At 41.3% G+C, this 18,946-nt stretch overlaps 1 protein-coding gene across 1 annotated transcript in view; it reads right to left on the bottom strand.

The window, feature by feature from the left end:
• Window positions 1–12,864: 12,864 nt before the first annotated feature.
• Window positions 12,865–18,946, bottom strand: part of LOC141270736 (uncharacterized) — a 31,732-nt gene continuing 25,650 nt past the window's right edge. The window contains exon 5 of the mRNA XM_073680830.1: window positions 12,865–17,195. Within this exon, the coding sequence (XP_073536931.1) occupies window positions 15,769–17,195 (1,427 nt within the window). The 3' untranslated portion in view covers window positions 12,865–15,768. The remainder of the gene's footprint in view (window positions 17,196–18,946) is intronic.

The raw sequence follows: 18,946 nt of genomic DNA, 5'->3' as shown, positions 1-18,946 counted from the left end.
ACCCTCTAGCTTATCGAATTCTGGGTAATTAGAATTGTTCCATACGGGTGAATATTTTGAGTATCCTACCATGCCCATCATCTCTTTAACTTTGGACCATATTTTGTGTATTCTCCTAATAGTTATTCCCGATCGGTCATAGTTCCATAACCCTCTGCCCTCCAAAGCCTCCACCAGGCTTTCTACCCCCAGTGCATGCCTAATCACTCTAGCGGAGGAGGATGGAAGCTCCGGGCTCTCCCACCCCCTCAAATATTGTAGCTGTGAAGAGAGATAATACACCAAAGGTTCTGGAACAGCCAAGCCCCGTCCTCTTTAGGTCTCTGCTGGGTCTCAAGTTTTATCCTTAGGGTGTTCTTTTTCCATATTAAGTCCCTAAAAATACTATTAATTTTGTAGAATATTCACAGGGGAAGCCATATTGGTGCATAGTGCAATAAGTATAATAGCTGTGGCATGAGAACCATCTTAACTAGGTTGGCCCTTCCTATCACCGACAAAGATAATTTACACCAGCCATTTTTTTCATCTGAAATTTAGTCAGAAAAGGGTCAATATTTAAAGATTCATACTCCATAACATCTTCATTTACTATTATTCCCAGATATTTTAATGAGCGAACTATCTTGAGTTGTCCCGCTTCTATCATCTCATTTGAAAGTTTGGTTCCCACCGACATAAGTGCTGATTTACCCCAGTTCATAGAAAGGCCTGACAGAAACCCATAGTTATTAATAATGACTATAGCTTCTTTTAGTGATGCCGGCCAATCATCTAAAAAGAGAAGAATATCATCCGTGTATAATGCATTTTTTTCTTCATGTTCTCCATAGGGTAAGCCCTGAATTTTTGAGGAGACAAATTCCTGCGGCCAATGGTTCTATAGCAATGGTGAATAGCAATGGAGAAAGGGGGCATCCCTGGCCTGCACCTCTTTCCAAGTGAAATGATTCAGATTTAAGATTGTTGACTTGGATTCTGGCCAACGGGGCGGAATAAAGAAGCTTAATCCAGGAAATAAATTTCTTCCCAAATCCCATATGAGACAGTGTACGCCACAGAAAGGCCCATTTGATACTGTCGAAGGCCATAGCCACATCGGGAGACGATAAAGCCTTATATTTATTACTATTGGAGGGAAACTGAAGACCAGAGGGAAGCTGGATAGTTAGGAACAGGCTACGTATATTAACCGCTGTTGACATATTCGGCATAAAGCCTGCCTGATCCTGGTGAATTATGGACGTTATCACTTTATTAAGCCTTTTAGCTAGCAATTTTGCCAAAATATTATTGTCCACTGTAAGTAACGAAATAGGACGATAAGATTCTGGGAGCAGCGGATCTCTTCCCTCCTTTGGAGTCACTACAATTATGGCCTCATTTATTGACGGTGGTAATCTAGCTCTCTGTAATACATCACTAAAACCCTCCAATAGTTGTGGGAGAATACATTTACTGTATTTTTTGTAGACTTCTACTGGAATCCCATCCGCTCCAGGTGACTTGTTGGTTGATAAAGAACTTAAAGCGTCTTCAAGTTCCCCCAGCGAGAGAGGATCATCCAAGAGCTGAGATTCTAAAGTTGTCAGCTTAAGAAGAGAGGGGGGGGGGGGACCCTCCAACTCTTCCTCCGAGGGTTGTGTCTTGGAGGCGTACAATGAAGCATAGAATTCCCCTAACACAGAGTATATCTGGAGGTGAGCACAGCTCCTCCCCAGACAAACCCATAACAGCGCCAACATACAACGGTTTCTGTTGTGCCTTAACAACCATAGCCAGCATATGTCCCTCCCTTTCCCCCCTTCATAAAATATCTGCTTCAAAAAGAAGGGTCTATTAGCTGCGTTTGTAGTTAACTTGTTTTAGTTGACTCTGAGAGTCTTGTAGTTTTTTATTAGATAGGGTGGAAGGGTTTTGAATGTGTTGGATTTCTGCCCTCTGCACTTCCACCATCAGGTTTTCCTCTAATGCTTTTGAAGATATTTTAACGCCATTAACTTCCTTGATTAATAAGCCCCTCAAGAATGTCTTCAGAGCTTCCCAAACCATAGATACTGAAGCCGATCTCCTATTGACCTCAAGGAACTCTTTCAGTAATTTAGGAATATCATTATCAGGTGGTAAGAAACTCAGCCAAAAAGGATTAAACTTCGATGAAAGATTTGTTGAGTTCCCATGATCAAGGGAGATCAGCTCCACCAAAAGTGGTGAATGGTCCGAAAGCCCCCTAGGCAAATATTCTGTTTTACCAATCATTCCTACAGCAGAAATATTGCCTATTATAAGATCTATGCAGGAAAATCAACCGTGTGCAGCCAAGTCATAACTTAAGTATTAAATAACTTCCCTAACAAACATATATATCTTCCTTCGCTATCTACTTTTTTTTTTTCAACACATTGAAAATTAATAGAACAATGGAACAAAATACTAACCCCCTTAGAGTATCTGGAGAATACTGAATGAAAACTAGAACCTGCCCAGTAGGGGGTCAGCAGTTTTGTGCTCTGTGCTATTGCATGAGTCTCCTGAAGCCATACTATTGAAGGCTGATAATTTTTAATGCTGTCAAAGACTACCTTTCTTTTACTAGCATCATTCATTCCTCTAACATTCCAAGATATTATATTCATTTTCCTAGCCATTCCCCCTCAACCACAGTAAAATGTAAAGGTATTGTAAAGAAAACAAACCTTTTCCCATAGAACCTAGGATTAATAATCTGAGAGGCGGTATTAATTTATCTAACCCTAAACATAACCCAATTTTAACTCTAACAACTGAACCACTGTAACCATACCCCAATAACTACTCCCATAGAGACTAGGGTCCAATACAGAGCAATAAATGTACCAAACAGCCGCACTGGGGGGGGGGAGAGAACAAACCAACCCCAACCCTACCAATATTTCCACCATTTTTAACCATTATCATATTCTTAACAATTAACCGTGAATTCTGATACTCAAAACTTTGGCCGAACTTTGACGATTTTGAGGAAAATGCTCAGGAATCCGAAGATGAATCTGAATGTGCAATGTTCGTGATGACTTTGAGATTGGCAAACATTTTCTGAACAAGTTTGCTCATCTCTACTCAAGAGAGAGGAATCGGGAATGCTGGGAAGTACAGAGACCCACAGGCCTCCTGTCCAGAGGTCACACATTACTGACCTGGCAGATGGACAAGAGTTCTCCAAATCGATTCTCCACATGAATATACAAAAACATAGAGAGAAATAAATATGCAATGATGATAAGGATGCAAGATGCTATGTCAATAGCTAAATATAAAATAATACATCTGATAACATATTGATTAGACCATTTCTCTTATAAGTATAATATATGGTCAGGCGCACACCACTCAGATAGGAACGATGTGGTTGAGGAATATTTTCTGGAGAACATGAATTACAAATTATTGCTCAGTATCAAATAGAACGGCTCTAATGTAAAATGCCAGAATATGTTCTACTTCTCCTTCCTCCTCTCTTCACTCCCAACCCAACAGCAAAGAGAGGAACTGACAAACCCGAAATGGCTACGTTTCTTGTTGGTTATATTTCTGTTACTCTCCAATTGTACTTTTAGTGAATATATAACTCAAAGCTTATTGCTTTCACAGCTTGAAATATTTTTCTCGTAAAAATTTATAATAACCACAGAACTGAGAAAAAAATGGTCCTCCATTCAAGTCATTGGAGGAAATCACTACAACTAAATCTCTGAAATGTTATCCAACTTTGATCTCCCTTTATGTTCTCTAGACAACTTTCAAGAAGTTAATTTTCAGTGGATTTCTTATGATGTTATACAGTTTCTCTGCATTTAACGTTCTAGAACCACTAGCTGGGGAAAAAGATAACTGTTTAATAACAAAGAAAACTTTTTAAAATAATCTATATCCAGTGTTAAAGAAAGTAATTTGCAGGGACACATTTAAGGAATTTAATCTGCTTCTCTAGGCCTAGATTCTCATCCTTAAATACTGATGTATATTAATTGGCCCCTCGTTATACGTCTCTTTGTGTAAGACTATGTGAAATATCTACAGAAGAGATTGTCTTTAAAGAGGTTGTCCACTACTTGGAGATGGGCTTAGCTATTATTTTACTTGGGGGAAATAGTGATTGAGTAGGAGTTGTCTGAGTAGTGGACAATCGGTTTACCATTGTTCTCCCTTCAGTGGCGCAGCTAGTGGTTCAGCTCAGGGGGGTGAAACATCTGGGTGGGCCCCTAACCAGGTAATCGAGTGTACAACCCTGATCGTGGGTAGAGAGGAACCTCAGCAGATGACATTGCGGTTACTGACAATAAATCTCTACACAAAGACCAACCCTGATATTACCACCTTATGGTGACCATATAGTACTAGATACCAAACCTGCAGAACAAACAAGTAATTACAGTACAGTTATATATAGTAACTTACAGCTAACGTTCTTTCTGGTGGAATAGTTCATTTTCACGTCTTTTCCATCTGGCCCAGACCAACATGACAATATCTTCCAGTCACGACTCGTCTGCAGAGATTACAACAAAAACATTTGACTTCTCACATTTCCAGCCCCGTCCCCCATCTATTCCCAACCTGCACAAACTCCTCATCTGGCTGATACCTGAATGCTGAACCCGTTGCGGTCAAATGTGTCCCTATTACTGCACCTGCTTGTGTGGTACAGAAACAGAGCTCCTCTTACAGCCCCACATAATAATGTGCCCCTTAAAGTAATAATGTCTCATTTGTGCCCTCTAGATGGTACATTTTCTCCCCTGAAATGATTAATACACTGTGCAAATGCCCTAGAAAAGTGTTCACATTTTACCCCTTTGATGGTTACAATACTCTGAGTGCTCCTATAACAATAATGCTTCTTAAGTGCCCACTTAACATTTAATAATGCCCACTGGGATCCCCAAATATACAGCTCCTTTATATACAGTATGATGTCCCCCCAGCTCCCCTATATACAGTATGATGGGCCCAAAGCTCACCTATATACAGAACCGTCAGTACATGAATGCTGCACGAGAACCACTATTGGTAAATGAATGCTGTGCCAGGACCACTGTCAGTAGATTAATACAGCACTAGAACCACACTTTTCCTCCTCTGCATACTGCCCACACGATACTGTGCCTTCACATTAACGTCCCTCATATATAATAAAAGTCCCTTTAGCCTTTGGTTCTATAAGGTGCTTACCTTTCCCACTTCGGAAGCAGGGTGATGGAGTAGCAGTGTGACAGCCACAGTAGTGAACCTGTGGCAGAAAGGTGACTGCCATAGCCGGGTGACTACCTCTGATCAGTTATGGATTGGTACATTTGTACACGATCAGGACCATGGTCAGTACATGAATCCATTACCATTTCCACTGTCAGCACATGAATCCAACTTCTCCATATTGTGCCCCCACATCTCCATATTGTCCTGAAAGCTTCAACTCTCCATATTGTTCCACCATGCTCTCATCTCTACATACTGTTCCCCCACTTTTCCATACTGTGCCCCAAGCTGTCACTTCTCCATACTATCCCCCACTTATCCATTCTGTGCCCCCACTTCTCCATATTGTCCCCTCACGGTCACATCTCCACATACTGTTCCCCTACTTCTACATACAATCCCTTCATACTCCCACTTCTCCATATGGTCCATACATGCTCCCAATTAACCATATTGTCCTCTATACTCCATCCTGTTGTCCCACTTCTCCATATTGTCCCCTCTGCTCCCGCCTCTCCATACTGTCCCTCCACTTCTTTATATTGTGCACCCAATTCTCCAGACGGCCCACCCACGCTCCCACCTCTATATAATGTCCCCTACTTCTCAATATGGTCCCCTCACTCCATATATTTCCCCACACCTCCATGCTGTGCCCCCACTTCTCCATACAATCCCCCCACTTCGCCATATGGCCCTCAAACGCTCCCAATTCTCCATCAAGTTACCTCATATTGTTCCCTACGCTCCCACCTCTCCATATTGTCCCCCCACTTCTTCATATTGAATACTCACTTCATCATATGGTCACCCTATGCTCCCATTCTCCATACGGCCCCACTATCTTCTCCATAATGTCCCCACTTCTCCATATTGTCCCCCATGCTCCCTCCTCTCCATACTGTCCCAACACTTCTCCATATGGTCCACCCACCTCCAACGCTGCTCCCTCTCACAATTTTCAACACGGTCCCATAACATGCAAGCATGACTGTTATGAACTGACCTGGGTTAGAGTAGTGGTATTGAAACCACTTTGAGCAGCACTGGCAGACCACGTAGTCAGGAATTAGTCAGAGGTCGGTATACAGGAGCAGCAGTTTAGATTGAAGGATAAGCAGGTTGTGGAGTCAGGAATTAGCCAGAGGTTGGTAAGCAGGAGCAGCAGTATAGATTGAAGGATAAGAAAGTTGCGGCGTCAGGAATTAGCCAGAGGTCGCTAGGTACACGGGAGCAGCAGTATTGTTTGGACCAAGCAGAAGGTGGAAGGAGCGCTTAACTAAAGGCTGAGAGCTCAATAATCGGGCAAGGAAGGAAGTCCAATGACAGGTTTAAGTAGGGTGTTCAACCAGGATATTATACGGTGGAGCCAATCAGGAACTCAGGGTGGTGCCAATCAGGAACAATACTGGTACTAGTATCTGGGTTAGCAAGGAACTGTCCAGCGAGCTGAATTGCTCGGAGGCAAGAGCTGCCACCTGCTGCACAAGAGCTGCTGGGTTCAAGTCCCGACAGTAGCCCTCTCCTTCCAGGATGGCCTCTGGTCATCTCAGGCACTGGCTTCTCTGGATGTCTCTGGTGAAAGACTCTTGTAAGCCTGGGTGCATGGACGTTGCCCTCCGGCTCCCATGAATTATCTTCTGGTCCGTAACCCCACCATTGCATGAAATATTGAAATCTTCCTCTAAATCTTCTAGAGTCCAGAATTTTATCCACAATGTACTCTTCTTCACCATGGACTTCACCATGGACTTTTTCTGGTGGAGGAGGTGGCTGAGTTTTTCTTGGAAACGGGTTCTCACTGAATGGTTTGAGCAAGGATACATGGAAAACAGGGTGAAGGGTAGGAAGGGCTTTGCGATGTTTATCTGCTGTTTCTTTGTAATCTTTTTTGGACCTTTTGTAACATCTCAATTAGTTCATCTGAGCTTTCTGCAACTTTGTAAGTCTGTCAGTAACAGAAGGAACCAAAGTATTAAATGGACGATTAGGAATAAATACTGGAACTATATGCAAGCCATAGTTAGCAAAAAATGGATTTTGGGATGTAGAACTGTGTTTGTAGTCAGTGTCAGTCCTCTCCTGAGGTTCAGTAAATATCCTGGACAGAGCATGGGCCTTGCCATTTAACCAGGCCGATAATTATAAAATTAAACCTGGAGAAAAATAAGGTCCAACATGCTTGTCTTGAAGACAACCTCTTAGCTGTACGGATCAATTCTACATTTTTGTGGTCAGTAAGGTCAATCACCGGATGAGTGGCACCTTCAAAAACATGTCTCCATTTGGAGAAAGCGACTTTGATAGCCAAAAGTTCTTTATTTCCAATGTCCTAGGTCTTTTCTGCAGATGACATGGTATGAGAAGGAATGCACATGGATGAAGCTGCGTCTTGTCTCCAACTCGCTGTGACAAAACGACTCCCACCGTAGAGTCTGAGGCATCTACTTCGACAACAAACAGCAGTTCAGGAGTTGGATGGACTAGTAATGGTGCAGAAGTAAAGAGTCTTTAGTTTGTCAAAACCCATTTGGGCCTCTGGAGACCAGAAAAACACTTTGGTCTTCTTTGTGATTGAAGTAATTGGTAAAATGATTTTTGAAAGGTTTTTAATCAATATTCTGTAGAAATTTGCAAATCCTAAAGCGTGCTGGACGTCTTTTAAATTTCTTGGGGTAGGCCAGTCAACTACTATACTGCTCTGATTTTACTGGGATCCATGCTCAGACCTTCTGGGGAGATGGTATATCCCAGAAACTGAGTCCTGGCTTGTTCAAATTCACATTTTTCCAGGTATCTGATAATATAAGAATGTCATCGAGATGAATCAATTTGTTGTTGTTTAAGAAATCTCGCAAAACATCATTAATGACGTGCTGAAAGGTGGCAGGGGTGTTGCTAAGGCTGAAAGGCATAACCAGGTATTCAAAATGGCCATATCTAGTTGTAAATGCGATTTTCCATTCATCTCCTGGACATATTCGTATAAGATTATAGGCCCCTCATAGATTGAGGTTGGTAAAAATCTTCGTAGAACGCAGTCTCTCCCCAGCAACTCAGGAATTAAGGCGAGTGGGTAGCGATTTTTAATGGTAAGCTTATTTATTTCTCTGTAATCAATACATGGCCGTAGGGTTGAGTCCTTCTTTTCTATCGAAGAAGGTTGAATGAAGCCTTTCTCTAAATTTTCATCTAGGTATTCCTTTGAGACTTTCAATTCAGGTTCAGAAAGATTGTAAATTCGCCCAAACGGAATGGATGCTCCAGGAAGCAATTCAATGGGACAGTCGTAAGAATGATGAGGAGGCAGTTGATCCGCTTTCTTCTTCTACTGAGGTGGTAGTTTATCATAATTCTGATGAGAAATATTGGATATTGGATACTTTAATTTATTTGAGAACAGATAAATTAGCATGGCAATTGTTCTTACAGTACTCAGAGGAAAAGGTAATTGTCTTCGATGCCCAGTTGATAGAAGGGTTATGGATTGAAAACCAGGGAATTCCTAGAATAAATGGAAATTTTGGAGAGGAAATAAGATGAAAACTAACAGCTTCATGATGATTTGGCTCAATACAAATTTCAGGTTCCATTGTCTCGTAACAGGTCCAGAAGATAAAAGGTGATCCATCCACCGTTTCCATATCAATTGGTATGGATTTAGTCCTACTTGCAATGTTATTATCAAGTGTAAATTGTAAGTCCATAAAATTCCCCTTTACTCCAGAACCGAACATGGCAGAGCGTTGTATTTTTTGACTTCCAATTATGACCTGTATGGGAACGACAAAATGAGACAATGGTGATTGCTCTTTGCCTGTATCCTTGTATCCTACATTACAGATGAGATGATCTGCATAACAGAATCTGGCCATTCAGAAAGTTTTAAATCGCTTGCAGATTTGGCATTTGTGAAGCCCATAGTCCTTTTATTAGGACAGTTAATGGTAAAATGTCCAGAGCCCCACAATAGAGGCATACGTTTTCTGTACATCGCCTCTCCTTCTCTACTGCAGAGAGAGGTTTTCAGATTTCATTAATTTGCATAGGTTCAGGCACAGTTTCCATTTCCTGTTGATTTTTTAATGCAGATTGAGTAAAGGAATGGTTGAGGTTATTTCCAAATACAGTCTTTCCTTTCTTTGTTCAGTGAATCTCTGATCAATTTGAATTCACAATTGAATAGAGTCCTCTAAATGATCAGGGGTCTCGACCCTTGCAAGTACATCCTTTATTAACTCTGATAATCATCGTCGAAATTGACTCCTCTGGGCAGCTAAATTCCATGTGGTATCTGCCATACATCGGCAGAATTCTGAGGTATATTCAGATTATGCAACTTGGTTTCAGCTGTAGCACAATGATTTGGGTCATCAAACACTTGATCCATAGCTGTGATGAAGCAAGCAAAGTCAGTAAGGAGGTCACAATTCTTTTCCACATAAAGTGAGGAAAGGATGAGGATGCAAGAGCCTCATCAGTCAGGAGATTAATGATGAAAAGAACCTTTTTCCTGTCACTGGTAAATGGAGAAGTTGCATCTGCAAATAGATGTGACAAGGATTAAGGAATCCACGGTAATGATGACGATCCCCACTGATATGAGTGCGTTTGATTCTGGCCCTGAATTGCGCAAATCCAGAAGTTGTATCTGTAGCTTAATTTCTTTTTGCTGATCCAACACCTGTGTTTGCAACTTAGATAATTTTTCTTGGTATGTGCCACCAAAATTCTGAAGTGCAGCAACTTGTTTTGCCTCAGAGTGACTGCAACAGACTCCATGTTGTGTGCGAGGTTATTCTGTTATGAACTGACCTGGGTTGGAGTAGTGGTATTGCAACCACTAGGGGCAGCACCAGCAGACTGTGCCGTGTAGTCAGGAATTAGCCAGAGGTCGGTATGCGGGAGCAGCAGTATAGTTTGAACGATAATCATGTTGCAGAGTCAGGAATTAGCCAGAGGTCGGTACACGGGAGAAACAGTATAATTTGGACCAAGCAGCAGGTGGAAGAAGATATTGACTAAAGGCTGGGAGCTCAATAATCCTGTGTAAGTCAAGTATCAAGGCGTGTTCTTCAGGACACAGCGGAGTCACAGGCGAGAAAACCAACTCCTATACAGTTCACTGCCGTAACAATTTCACTTCTTTATGTGAGTAATTTAACCAGTCAATAGAAAACATTTAAAACATTATACAGACATTTAGCCTGATGGCTGAAACCTTTGTGCTATACAGCCTGTTACCCAAACAATCTGTACCTACCATTTTCTCTATAAATTTACCTACTGGCGTGACTGTTTAATGTAGGGGCTAGCCTGCAGTACAGCACAGAAGCTTACAATCTTATAAACATTTACTTCTATTCCCCCAATCAAATATCCCTCTACCGTCCCATTGTGTCCTCAGTGAAGTCAGATGAATAGCTCATCAACTGTATCGAAGATATCCCAAAAGCAACTGCAATGGCTATCTCGATGTGAATGATGTCTATCGAGGTTGAATAACTGTTCCACATTATAATTGTCCACGTAAACTTTCTCCTAAAACAAAATGAAGTTAAGTTTGATCTGGAGTCCATTGCGTGCTGTGTCAGCTCCTAGGTGTGGGATTAGGATTTTTAATTATTGAACAAACAGGAAACATGGCAGCAAATCCAGAAGTTCTGGATGCTGATTTTTTGTAATAAACGTGGTCTGAAACAGTCAATATGCCCAACTACTGGCTCTATCTCAGCCTTCAGTATTTTGGCACCGGAATGTAGTGAGGTGCATGCACGACTACTCACTGTGGGGCCCCTTCAACCGGTGATGCTTGTGGCCTAATTCCTCAGCAGTGTCCAACACCTCTTACTGTAGGTCCCGGCCTTTACTGTCTCTTATCGGCGTTCCTGTCAGAGATCTCCTCACATCTGGCAGGTTCTCATCACAAGCAAGATCAGTTCCAATCTGCTGCTTCCCTGGTCTTGGTGCTATGTTTACATGAGCAGATGTCGCTGGATTCACCTCCAGCACATCCTTTCCCTGTTCAGGACATTTCCAGACTGCTCTTAAGATGGCCGCACTTCCACTTCCTGTCTCTTACGTCAGATTGTAGTCCCTCCTCTGACAATTTTATATGCATCACACAGTTTTTCAACAAATACTTAGGCAACAGTGACATCTTGTGGATGAATAACATTAATGTAGAGAAGCAAATCTATTTACAACAGTCATAGTCAGTGGCGTACCGCCAATGGCGACAAGCCACACCCCTGCTAAGGGGCCCGTGAGCCGGGGGGCCCCGAAGCAGCAGGTGAACGAGGAGGATAGGGGAGTATTGCATTTATGGGTTGAAGGGGAGGTTGTGGCAGCGGAAGGACGGGCACACCCAGTACCGGCTGCTGCAGCTACCACGTGTGCCCGCTGCTAAAGGAGAATTAATATTCCCTATTCTCCACTCCCATGGGTGTGGAGAAGAATGAATATTCATTCTCTTTAGCAGCAGGCACGGAGGAGGGCTGAGCCGCGGCTCCTGCTGACAGTGCCCGCTACTAAAGAGAATGCATATTCGTTCTTCTCCACGCCCATAGTCCCAGCGTGGTAAGGAGTGAATATGCCGGCAGCTCACATCAGCGTCAGAGCGTGCGCTGCTCAGATGCTGACATGAGATGCTGGCAGACAGGATGCAGCGCTGGAGCAGAGGTGAGGAAGGAAGGTGAGTACACTGTGTTTATTTGTTTTATGTGTGCAGTGATTGGGCCATGCATACCAGGATTGGGGGATGAGGGTCCACACATAACAGGATTAGGAGATGAGGAGGCCACACATACCAGGATTGGGGGATGAGGGGGCCACGCATACCAGAACTGGGGGATGAGGAGGCCACGCATACCAGGATTGGGAGATGAGGGAGCCACACACACCAGGATTGGGGGATGAGGGGTGCCACATGGGGCCATTATATTGTTTGGAGGGTTGTGTGGGGCCATTATACTGTATGTAGGCCCATTATACTGTATGGAGGGCTGTGTGGGAGTCACAGTTGGGGGATCATACTGTGTTGGGGTCACGATACTTTGCCTTGGGAGTTGAGGTGGGGGCACAGTAGGGTCATTATACTGTTTATGTGGAGGCTAATGTGGAGGAATGCATCATGGGGGTATCATGCTGTGTTTGGGGGGCACTTTTATTGGAATCATACTTTATGGAGGTAATGAAAGAGGAATCTAGGACTTCAGCAGGAGCAAAATTACTATGTAAAGGCTGGAAAATTGTAAGATCTGCTCTTCTGTGACACAAATATTTATTTTTTGTGGGGGAGGGGAAGGGGGGCCCAATTAGATCTTCTGCTATGGGGCCCCATGATTTCTATGTGACCAGGGGCGTACAGTGTTCTACTGGTGTGGATACAGGTATACACAATTATATCACTCTGGTGAGCCGACACATCTCACACCCGCAAGAAGGAAGTGCAATGCCAGGTTTAAGTAGAGTGTTCAATCAGGAGATTAAAGGAATGCACAGAAGAGGAAAGAGCCACATTAAAAGATATGCACACTACCTATATATAAGCATAACAATTTTTTTATTCCAACAAAATGGACATGCAAATTTAAAAACATTTAAAAATACATAACACAAAAACCCCTCGTCTCCCTAAAATTGGGAATTCTGGTGTAACAGAGTTCCATCCAAATTTTATATTGAGTATACAGCTTTAAGTGAGCATTATTTATGCCGCTTGAACCTTCCCAGTAAATCTCTATAATGATGGTGGCAAAAAAAAAAAAAAAACTATAACAATGAACCATAGATGTCACAAAGATGGTAATGTAAGAATTCACCTGTATATGGGATATTCCAATAAACAATTATGCAGCATCATCATAAACAGCACACGTGTCCAAATAAATCTACTCAAAGACTGTGTCCTATAGGGACCCCTAATAAAGAATATATACAAATATTTGATCAATGAACAATCTCATATAATATATAGGATATTTATATTGCATAATAGGAAACACTGTGCCTTATGAATAACCCTTGGTAAACATAGCTACTAAGCCAATACATGTTCCCATACAACATCTAGAGAGTTTAAATTGAATAAAAGGAGAGACAAAGTACTTTTACTCAGCTAGATCTGCTGATCCTTTTTAAAAACTGCTGAATAGCCCATATTAGTAAGGCAGCACAAGCCAAGGCTCATATTGGGATAGAGATATCACCTATTTGTAGTAGGGGGGCAAGGCAGCACAGAAGAGACAGGGTACTGAACCCCACGAGTATCACCATGTCAAGCACGGCTTCATCAGGGGATAGAGTCCATCCGTTGTCAGGTCTTTATTTATACAGAATCATGATTAGAATCTCATGATCAGGAGATTACAGGAACTCAGTGTGGAGGCAATCAGGAACAACACAGGTAATAGTATCTGGGTTAGCAAGGAACTGTCCAGTGAGCTGAATAGCTCAGAGGAAAGAGCTGCTGCCTAGTGCACAAGAGCTGTTGGGTTCGAGTCCTGACAACGACCCATCCTTGCTGCCTCTGCGGCTTAGTGATCACAGAAGCAGAGTGATGAGCAGTGTGCGACTTCATCACTCCACTGCACGTCAGGGTGAGGAGATGATGAGTCCTCCCCTACCTCCCACGTCTGAGAGACATGAATACATCTGAGCACTGATAAAGGGGAGCCGCATGCTGTCCAGGCCTGGCTTAAGTATATCACCGCATGTGCATGCCATTATAGTTATGGGTAGCGTAGCTCCAGGTGGGCCCCCTGAGCATGGGGCCTGGGAAAACTGCACCCTTTTCCCCCCCGGTAGCTACGCTAGTGGCTCTCTTCATATAATATTCATAGCCTGGTAATGAAAGTTTAAAATGCACAAACGGAATAGGACTGGGGCACCTTAAATAATGGTCAGGTGTCAATTAAAATTAGCACCAGTCATATCAGCTCGCAGGGTGAAGAATTTTTTTTTGTGCTTCTAACAGGACTAAGAGAAATCAAATTTACTTTACATTCTAAATCACCACCTCTCAAACATACTATGTTCTATGTAATTTTTCATTCCATCAAATCCATAGGTTCAAGGCAATATTTTAACAGTTCAATAATAAATGAATGTAATTAAAAACAAAGATTTTTAAGCACATTTCTAGTAATGATTGTTAAGAAGTTTGAAAATGGGTTATCCTACACCTCTCTGATCCACATGATCTGATATCACGTGTTGTGAGACTCTACTGTAAATGACCAGAACAACTGTCAAGACAACTCTGATTCTTAAATGGTCTCATCCAATGAAATACTGCCAATGTCGGCAAACCATGTGGCCAATATGGAGTCTGTGAGCCAGGGGTTGGAACGGGGTGCCCAGTGCTGAATGACCCAGCCCGGTGTCTCAGTTCCAATGGTGTGCGCATCTTCTGGCCAAAGATCCAGTTGTATATATTGGTGGAACATGGAACAATCAGATTGTTGCTCCACCACTCAACAATTGTGTCTCAGTTCTGGTGCGCGGAGCCTAAGTCTACACACAGTTAACTGGAGCAGCAGAGTTATTGTGTCTGTGCATTTTTCTACAAGAGGAGAGGGACACTAAATTGTATTGGGGAGCACCATGGAGGCCTCACACTGTATTGGGAGGCACAGTGGCCCATTACACTGTATTGGAGAGCCCAGTGATGGTCTCATACTAAATTGGGGAACGCTGGGTGGAGAAGGGGATCATACTGTATTGGGTGGATGATAGTGGCCTCTTACTGTATTGGGAGCACTCTGGTAGCATCATAATGTGTGTTAGATTATCATACTATGATGTAGGACTGTGGGGGCTTAATATTGTATAAGAAAATACACTGTGGGGACGCTTCTGTAAGGCTAAATGTAAAACCGAAAGAAATGCACTTGAGTGTAAGTTGGTATACATGCAACATGGAGGTGCATGTTCACATTGGCCATTAAACAGATAAGACCTAAAATAAAAACAAAACAAGCAAATAACTTGCAGTAAGTAAATAAATGGCAACACTCCATGTAAATAACATTGAGTACTTGCTTAACATTGTTTTGGTAAAAAAAAAACTAAAAGCAATCCCACCACAAGATCTCCCCAATCGAGATGGTCCTAACCTATAGTATTAAAACCTTATCATGTGTCAAATGACATCAATGTGAATGTATAACAACTTACACTGCATGTAATTTCTTTCGGTTTTGCTTTAGGCAGAGTCAGTGGATATCCTTACATCCTGATTGTAATAAAATCTACTCTATAAAGTGATGAATGCCCAAGGATCCCCTTGATTTTTCTTTTTTTTCTCCTTACTTTCCTTTCTTGTAGCGTCTTGCTTATCCATATACTACATAAGTTTCATGATATTTGTACCATGATTATCCCTCCTTATTCATATGCTTTGATTCTTTACATAATTAAGCTTATATATTGTTTTTTTCTGTTCTTCCTCTTTCAGTCTTTGATTTTCTGTTTACTGTTATATTATGATGTTTACAAAATAAAAAAACTTTGAACTTGAAAAAAAAATGGCTACTTTCCTGCGTGAGTTTTTAGATGTTTAACAAGAATTGTTTTCCGATTAAAACACTTCCCACATTCTGAACATGAAAATGGTTTCTCCCCTGTGTGAATTTTCTGATGTCTAAAGAGACATGAATTCGTTGTAAAACATTTCCCACATTCTGAACATGAAAATGGCTTTGCCCCTGTGTGAATTCTCTGATGTTTAGCAAGTTTTGGTTTAGTACAATAATATTTCCCACATTCTGAACATGAAAATGGTTTCTCACCTGTGTGAATTCTCTGATGAGTAACAAGGCTTAATTTATATGTAAAACATTTCCCACATTCTGAACATGAAAATGGTTTCACCCCTGTGTGAATTCTCTGATGAGTAACAAGACTTGATTTATTTGTAAAACATTTCCCACATTCGGAACAAGAAAACGGCTTCTCCCCTGTGTGAATTCTCTGATGCATCACAAAATTTGATTTGTGTGTAAAACATTTCCCGCATTGTGAACAAGAAAATGGCTTCTCCCCTGAGTGAATTCTCTGATGTTTAAAAAGTTCCGATTTTTTACTATATCGTTTTCCACATTCTGTACATGAAAATGGCTTCTCCCCTGTGTGAGTTTTTAGATGTGCAACAAGATTCATTTTCAGATGAAAACATTTCTCACACTCTGAACATGAAAATGGCTTCTCCCCTGTGTGAATTCTCTGATGTTTGAAAAGTGCAGATTTCTCACTATATCGTTTCCCACATTCTGAACATGAAAATGGCTTATCCCCTGTGTGATTTTTCAGATGTGCAACAAGATGTGCTTTCCGATTAAAACATTTCCCACATTCTGAACATGAAAATGGCTTCTCCCCTGTGTGAATTCTCTGATGTGTAACAAGACTTGACTTCTTTTTAAAACATTTCCCACATTCTGAACATGAAAATGGCTTCTCCCCTGTGTAATTTTTCAGATGTGCAACAAGATGTGCTTTCCGATTAAAACATTTCCCACATTCTGAACATGAAAATGGCTTCTCCCCTGTGTGAATTCTCTGATGTGTAACAAGACTTGATTTCTTTGTAAAACATTTCCCACATTCTGAACATGAAAATGGCTTCTCCCCTGTGTGAATTCTCTGATGTGTAACAAGACTTGATTTCTTTGTAAAACATTTCCTACATTCTGAACATGAAAATGGTTTCTCCCCTATGTGAGCTATTTCATGTTCAACAGCCCTTCTGTGACTTTTGTTTTGCATATTTGTCTTTGATGAAGCAGAAAAAAGGACCCGTGGAAAAGGATTATAGGACAGATTTTTTCTGATAACATCTTGAGGTGTATCTGGTATAATGACATGTTCTTCACAAGTATCTGGTGTGATACCAAGATTATCAGATGAAAAATCTGAGAGTATCAGATGTCCCTCAGAGCTCCTGGTACAGTCACCTGCTAAGAATAAAAATTATTTTATTATTTTTCAGTAATATTGCATTGGAATTATATTACTATTTATATTATTATATGCTTTATAGCATTTCCATGCAAACTGCAATACAATTTACTTATTGACAGACCAATGGACCACAAAAATGGACTGAGATTACACTTTACAGGTCACCTATAGAAGTCATGGCTTTGGAGAAAAATTAAGCTTTTGTATATATTTTTATTTATGTAACTAAACAGTGGATACAACAAAGGAGAACAAATCCTTTATATTCTATATGTCATGCAAGCCAACAGGAACACTGCCTGAATATGGGACCACTGGGGGATCTAAAAAAGTATTTGTAGCAGCGAGTCTTTCAAAATTTTTCATATTTCTGCATAAATTTGACCTAATACTACATCAGATTTACACACTAAAAGTAGATAAAAAAAGAGACTTCTATATGTACTATTTAGCAGGTCAGTTACATAATATTATGATTTCAGACCTCTCCTATACCCATGGCTGATTATTTTCTAACTACAAGAGTAGGGGATCGCTGTTTACTTTGTTTTCAGTTTTACCTAGATGAATTCACTTGGGGGGGGGTATAGTTTGTAAAATAAGGTCACTTATGGGGGGTTTCGGCTGTTCTGGCACCTCAGAGACTCTGCCAATGTGACATGGCACCCTCAAATCAGTCCAGCAAAATCTGAACTCCAATATGGCCCTTCTGAGCTTTGTATTGTGTCTCAAAAGTAGTTTTCAACCACATCTGCGGTATCTGTGTCAGGAGAAATTGGACAATAAAATTTGGGGTCCATTTTTTCTGCTATCCTTGTTAAAATGTGGGAAAAATATCTTTTTCTTTGCATTTTCACAGTTAAACGTTGTAAAATTCTGTGAAGCACTTGAGGGTTCAAGGTGCTCACCATGCATTTAGATAAATTCCTTGGCTGAAGGTGGCACTGGTGGAGGGGTTCCACTGCTTAGGTACATCAGGAACTCTCCAAACGTGACAAGACACCCGCAGACCATTCCAAAAAAGTCTGAGTTCCAAAATGTCACTCCTTTCTTAGCTCTGCTGTGCGTCCAAATACTAGTTTTCCCCCACATATGTAGTATTTGTGTACTCAAGTGAAATTGCACAACAAATTGTGTTCAATTTTCTTCCGTTATCCCTGTGAAAATACAAAATTTGAGGCTAAAACCATTTTTGTGGGAAAAATGTGATTTTTTAATTTTCAAGGCTCTATGCTGTAATATTCTGTGTAGCACCTGGGAGTTCAAGGTGCTCATCACACATCTAGATAAGTTCCTTGAAGGGTTTAGTTTCCAAAATGGGGTCATTTGTGGGGGGAGTTTAACTGTTTAGGCACAACAGGGGCTCCCCAAACATGGCATGGTGTCCGCTCTTGATTCCACCCATTTTTACATTCAAAAATTCAAACGGTATGTCTCCCCTTCTGAGCCCTGCCATGCGCCCAAACAGTAGTTTTCCCCCACGTGAGGTATCGGCATACTTAGGAGAAATTCCGCAACAGATTTTAGGGTTCATTTTCTCCTGTTACCCTTGTGAAAGTAAAAAAATTGGGGTTAAAGTAAAATTTTTGTGAAAAAAAGTAAAAATATTCATTTTTTCCTTCCACATTCCATTAATTCCTGTGAAGAACTCGAAGGGTTAATAAATTTGGTTTTGAGGACTTTAAGGGTAGTTTTTAGAATGGTATCACTTTGGGGTATTTTATGTCATATAGGCCCCCTAAAGTCA

This window comes from Phyllobates terribilis, unplaced genomic scaffold (genome assembly GCF_046119375.1).
Source record: "Phyllobates terribilis strain yellow unplaced genomic scaffold, ASM4611937v1 Scaffold_5__5_contigs__length_657084704, whole genome shotgun sequence".
Taxonomy (NCBI): domain Eukaryota; kingdom Metazoa; phylum Chordata; class Amphibia; order Anura; family Dendrobatidae; genus Phyllobates; species Phyllobates terribilis.
This window is presented reverse-complemented; position numbering and strand designations above follow the sequence as displayed.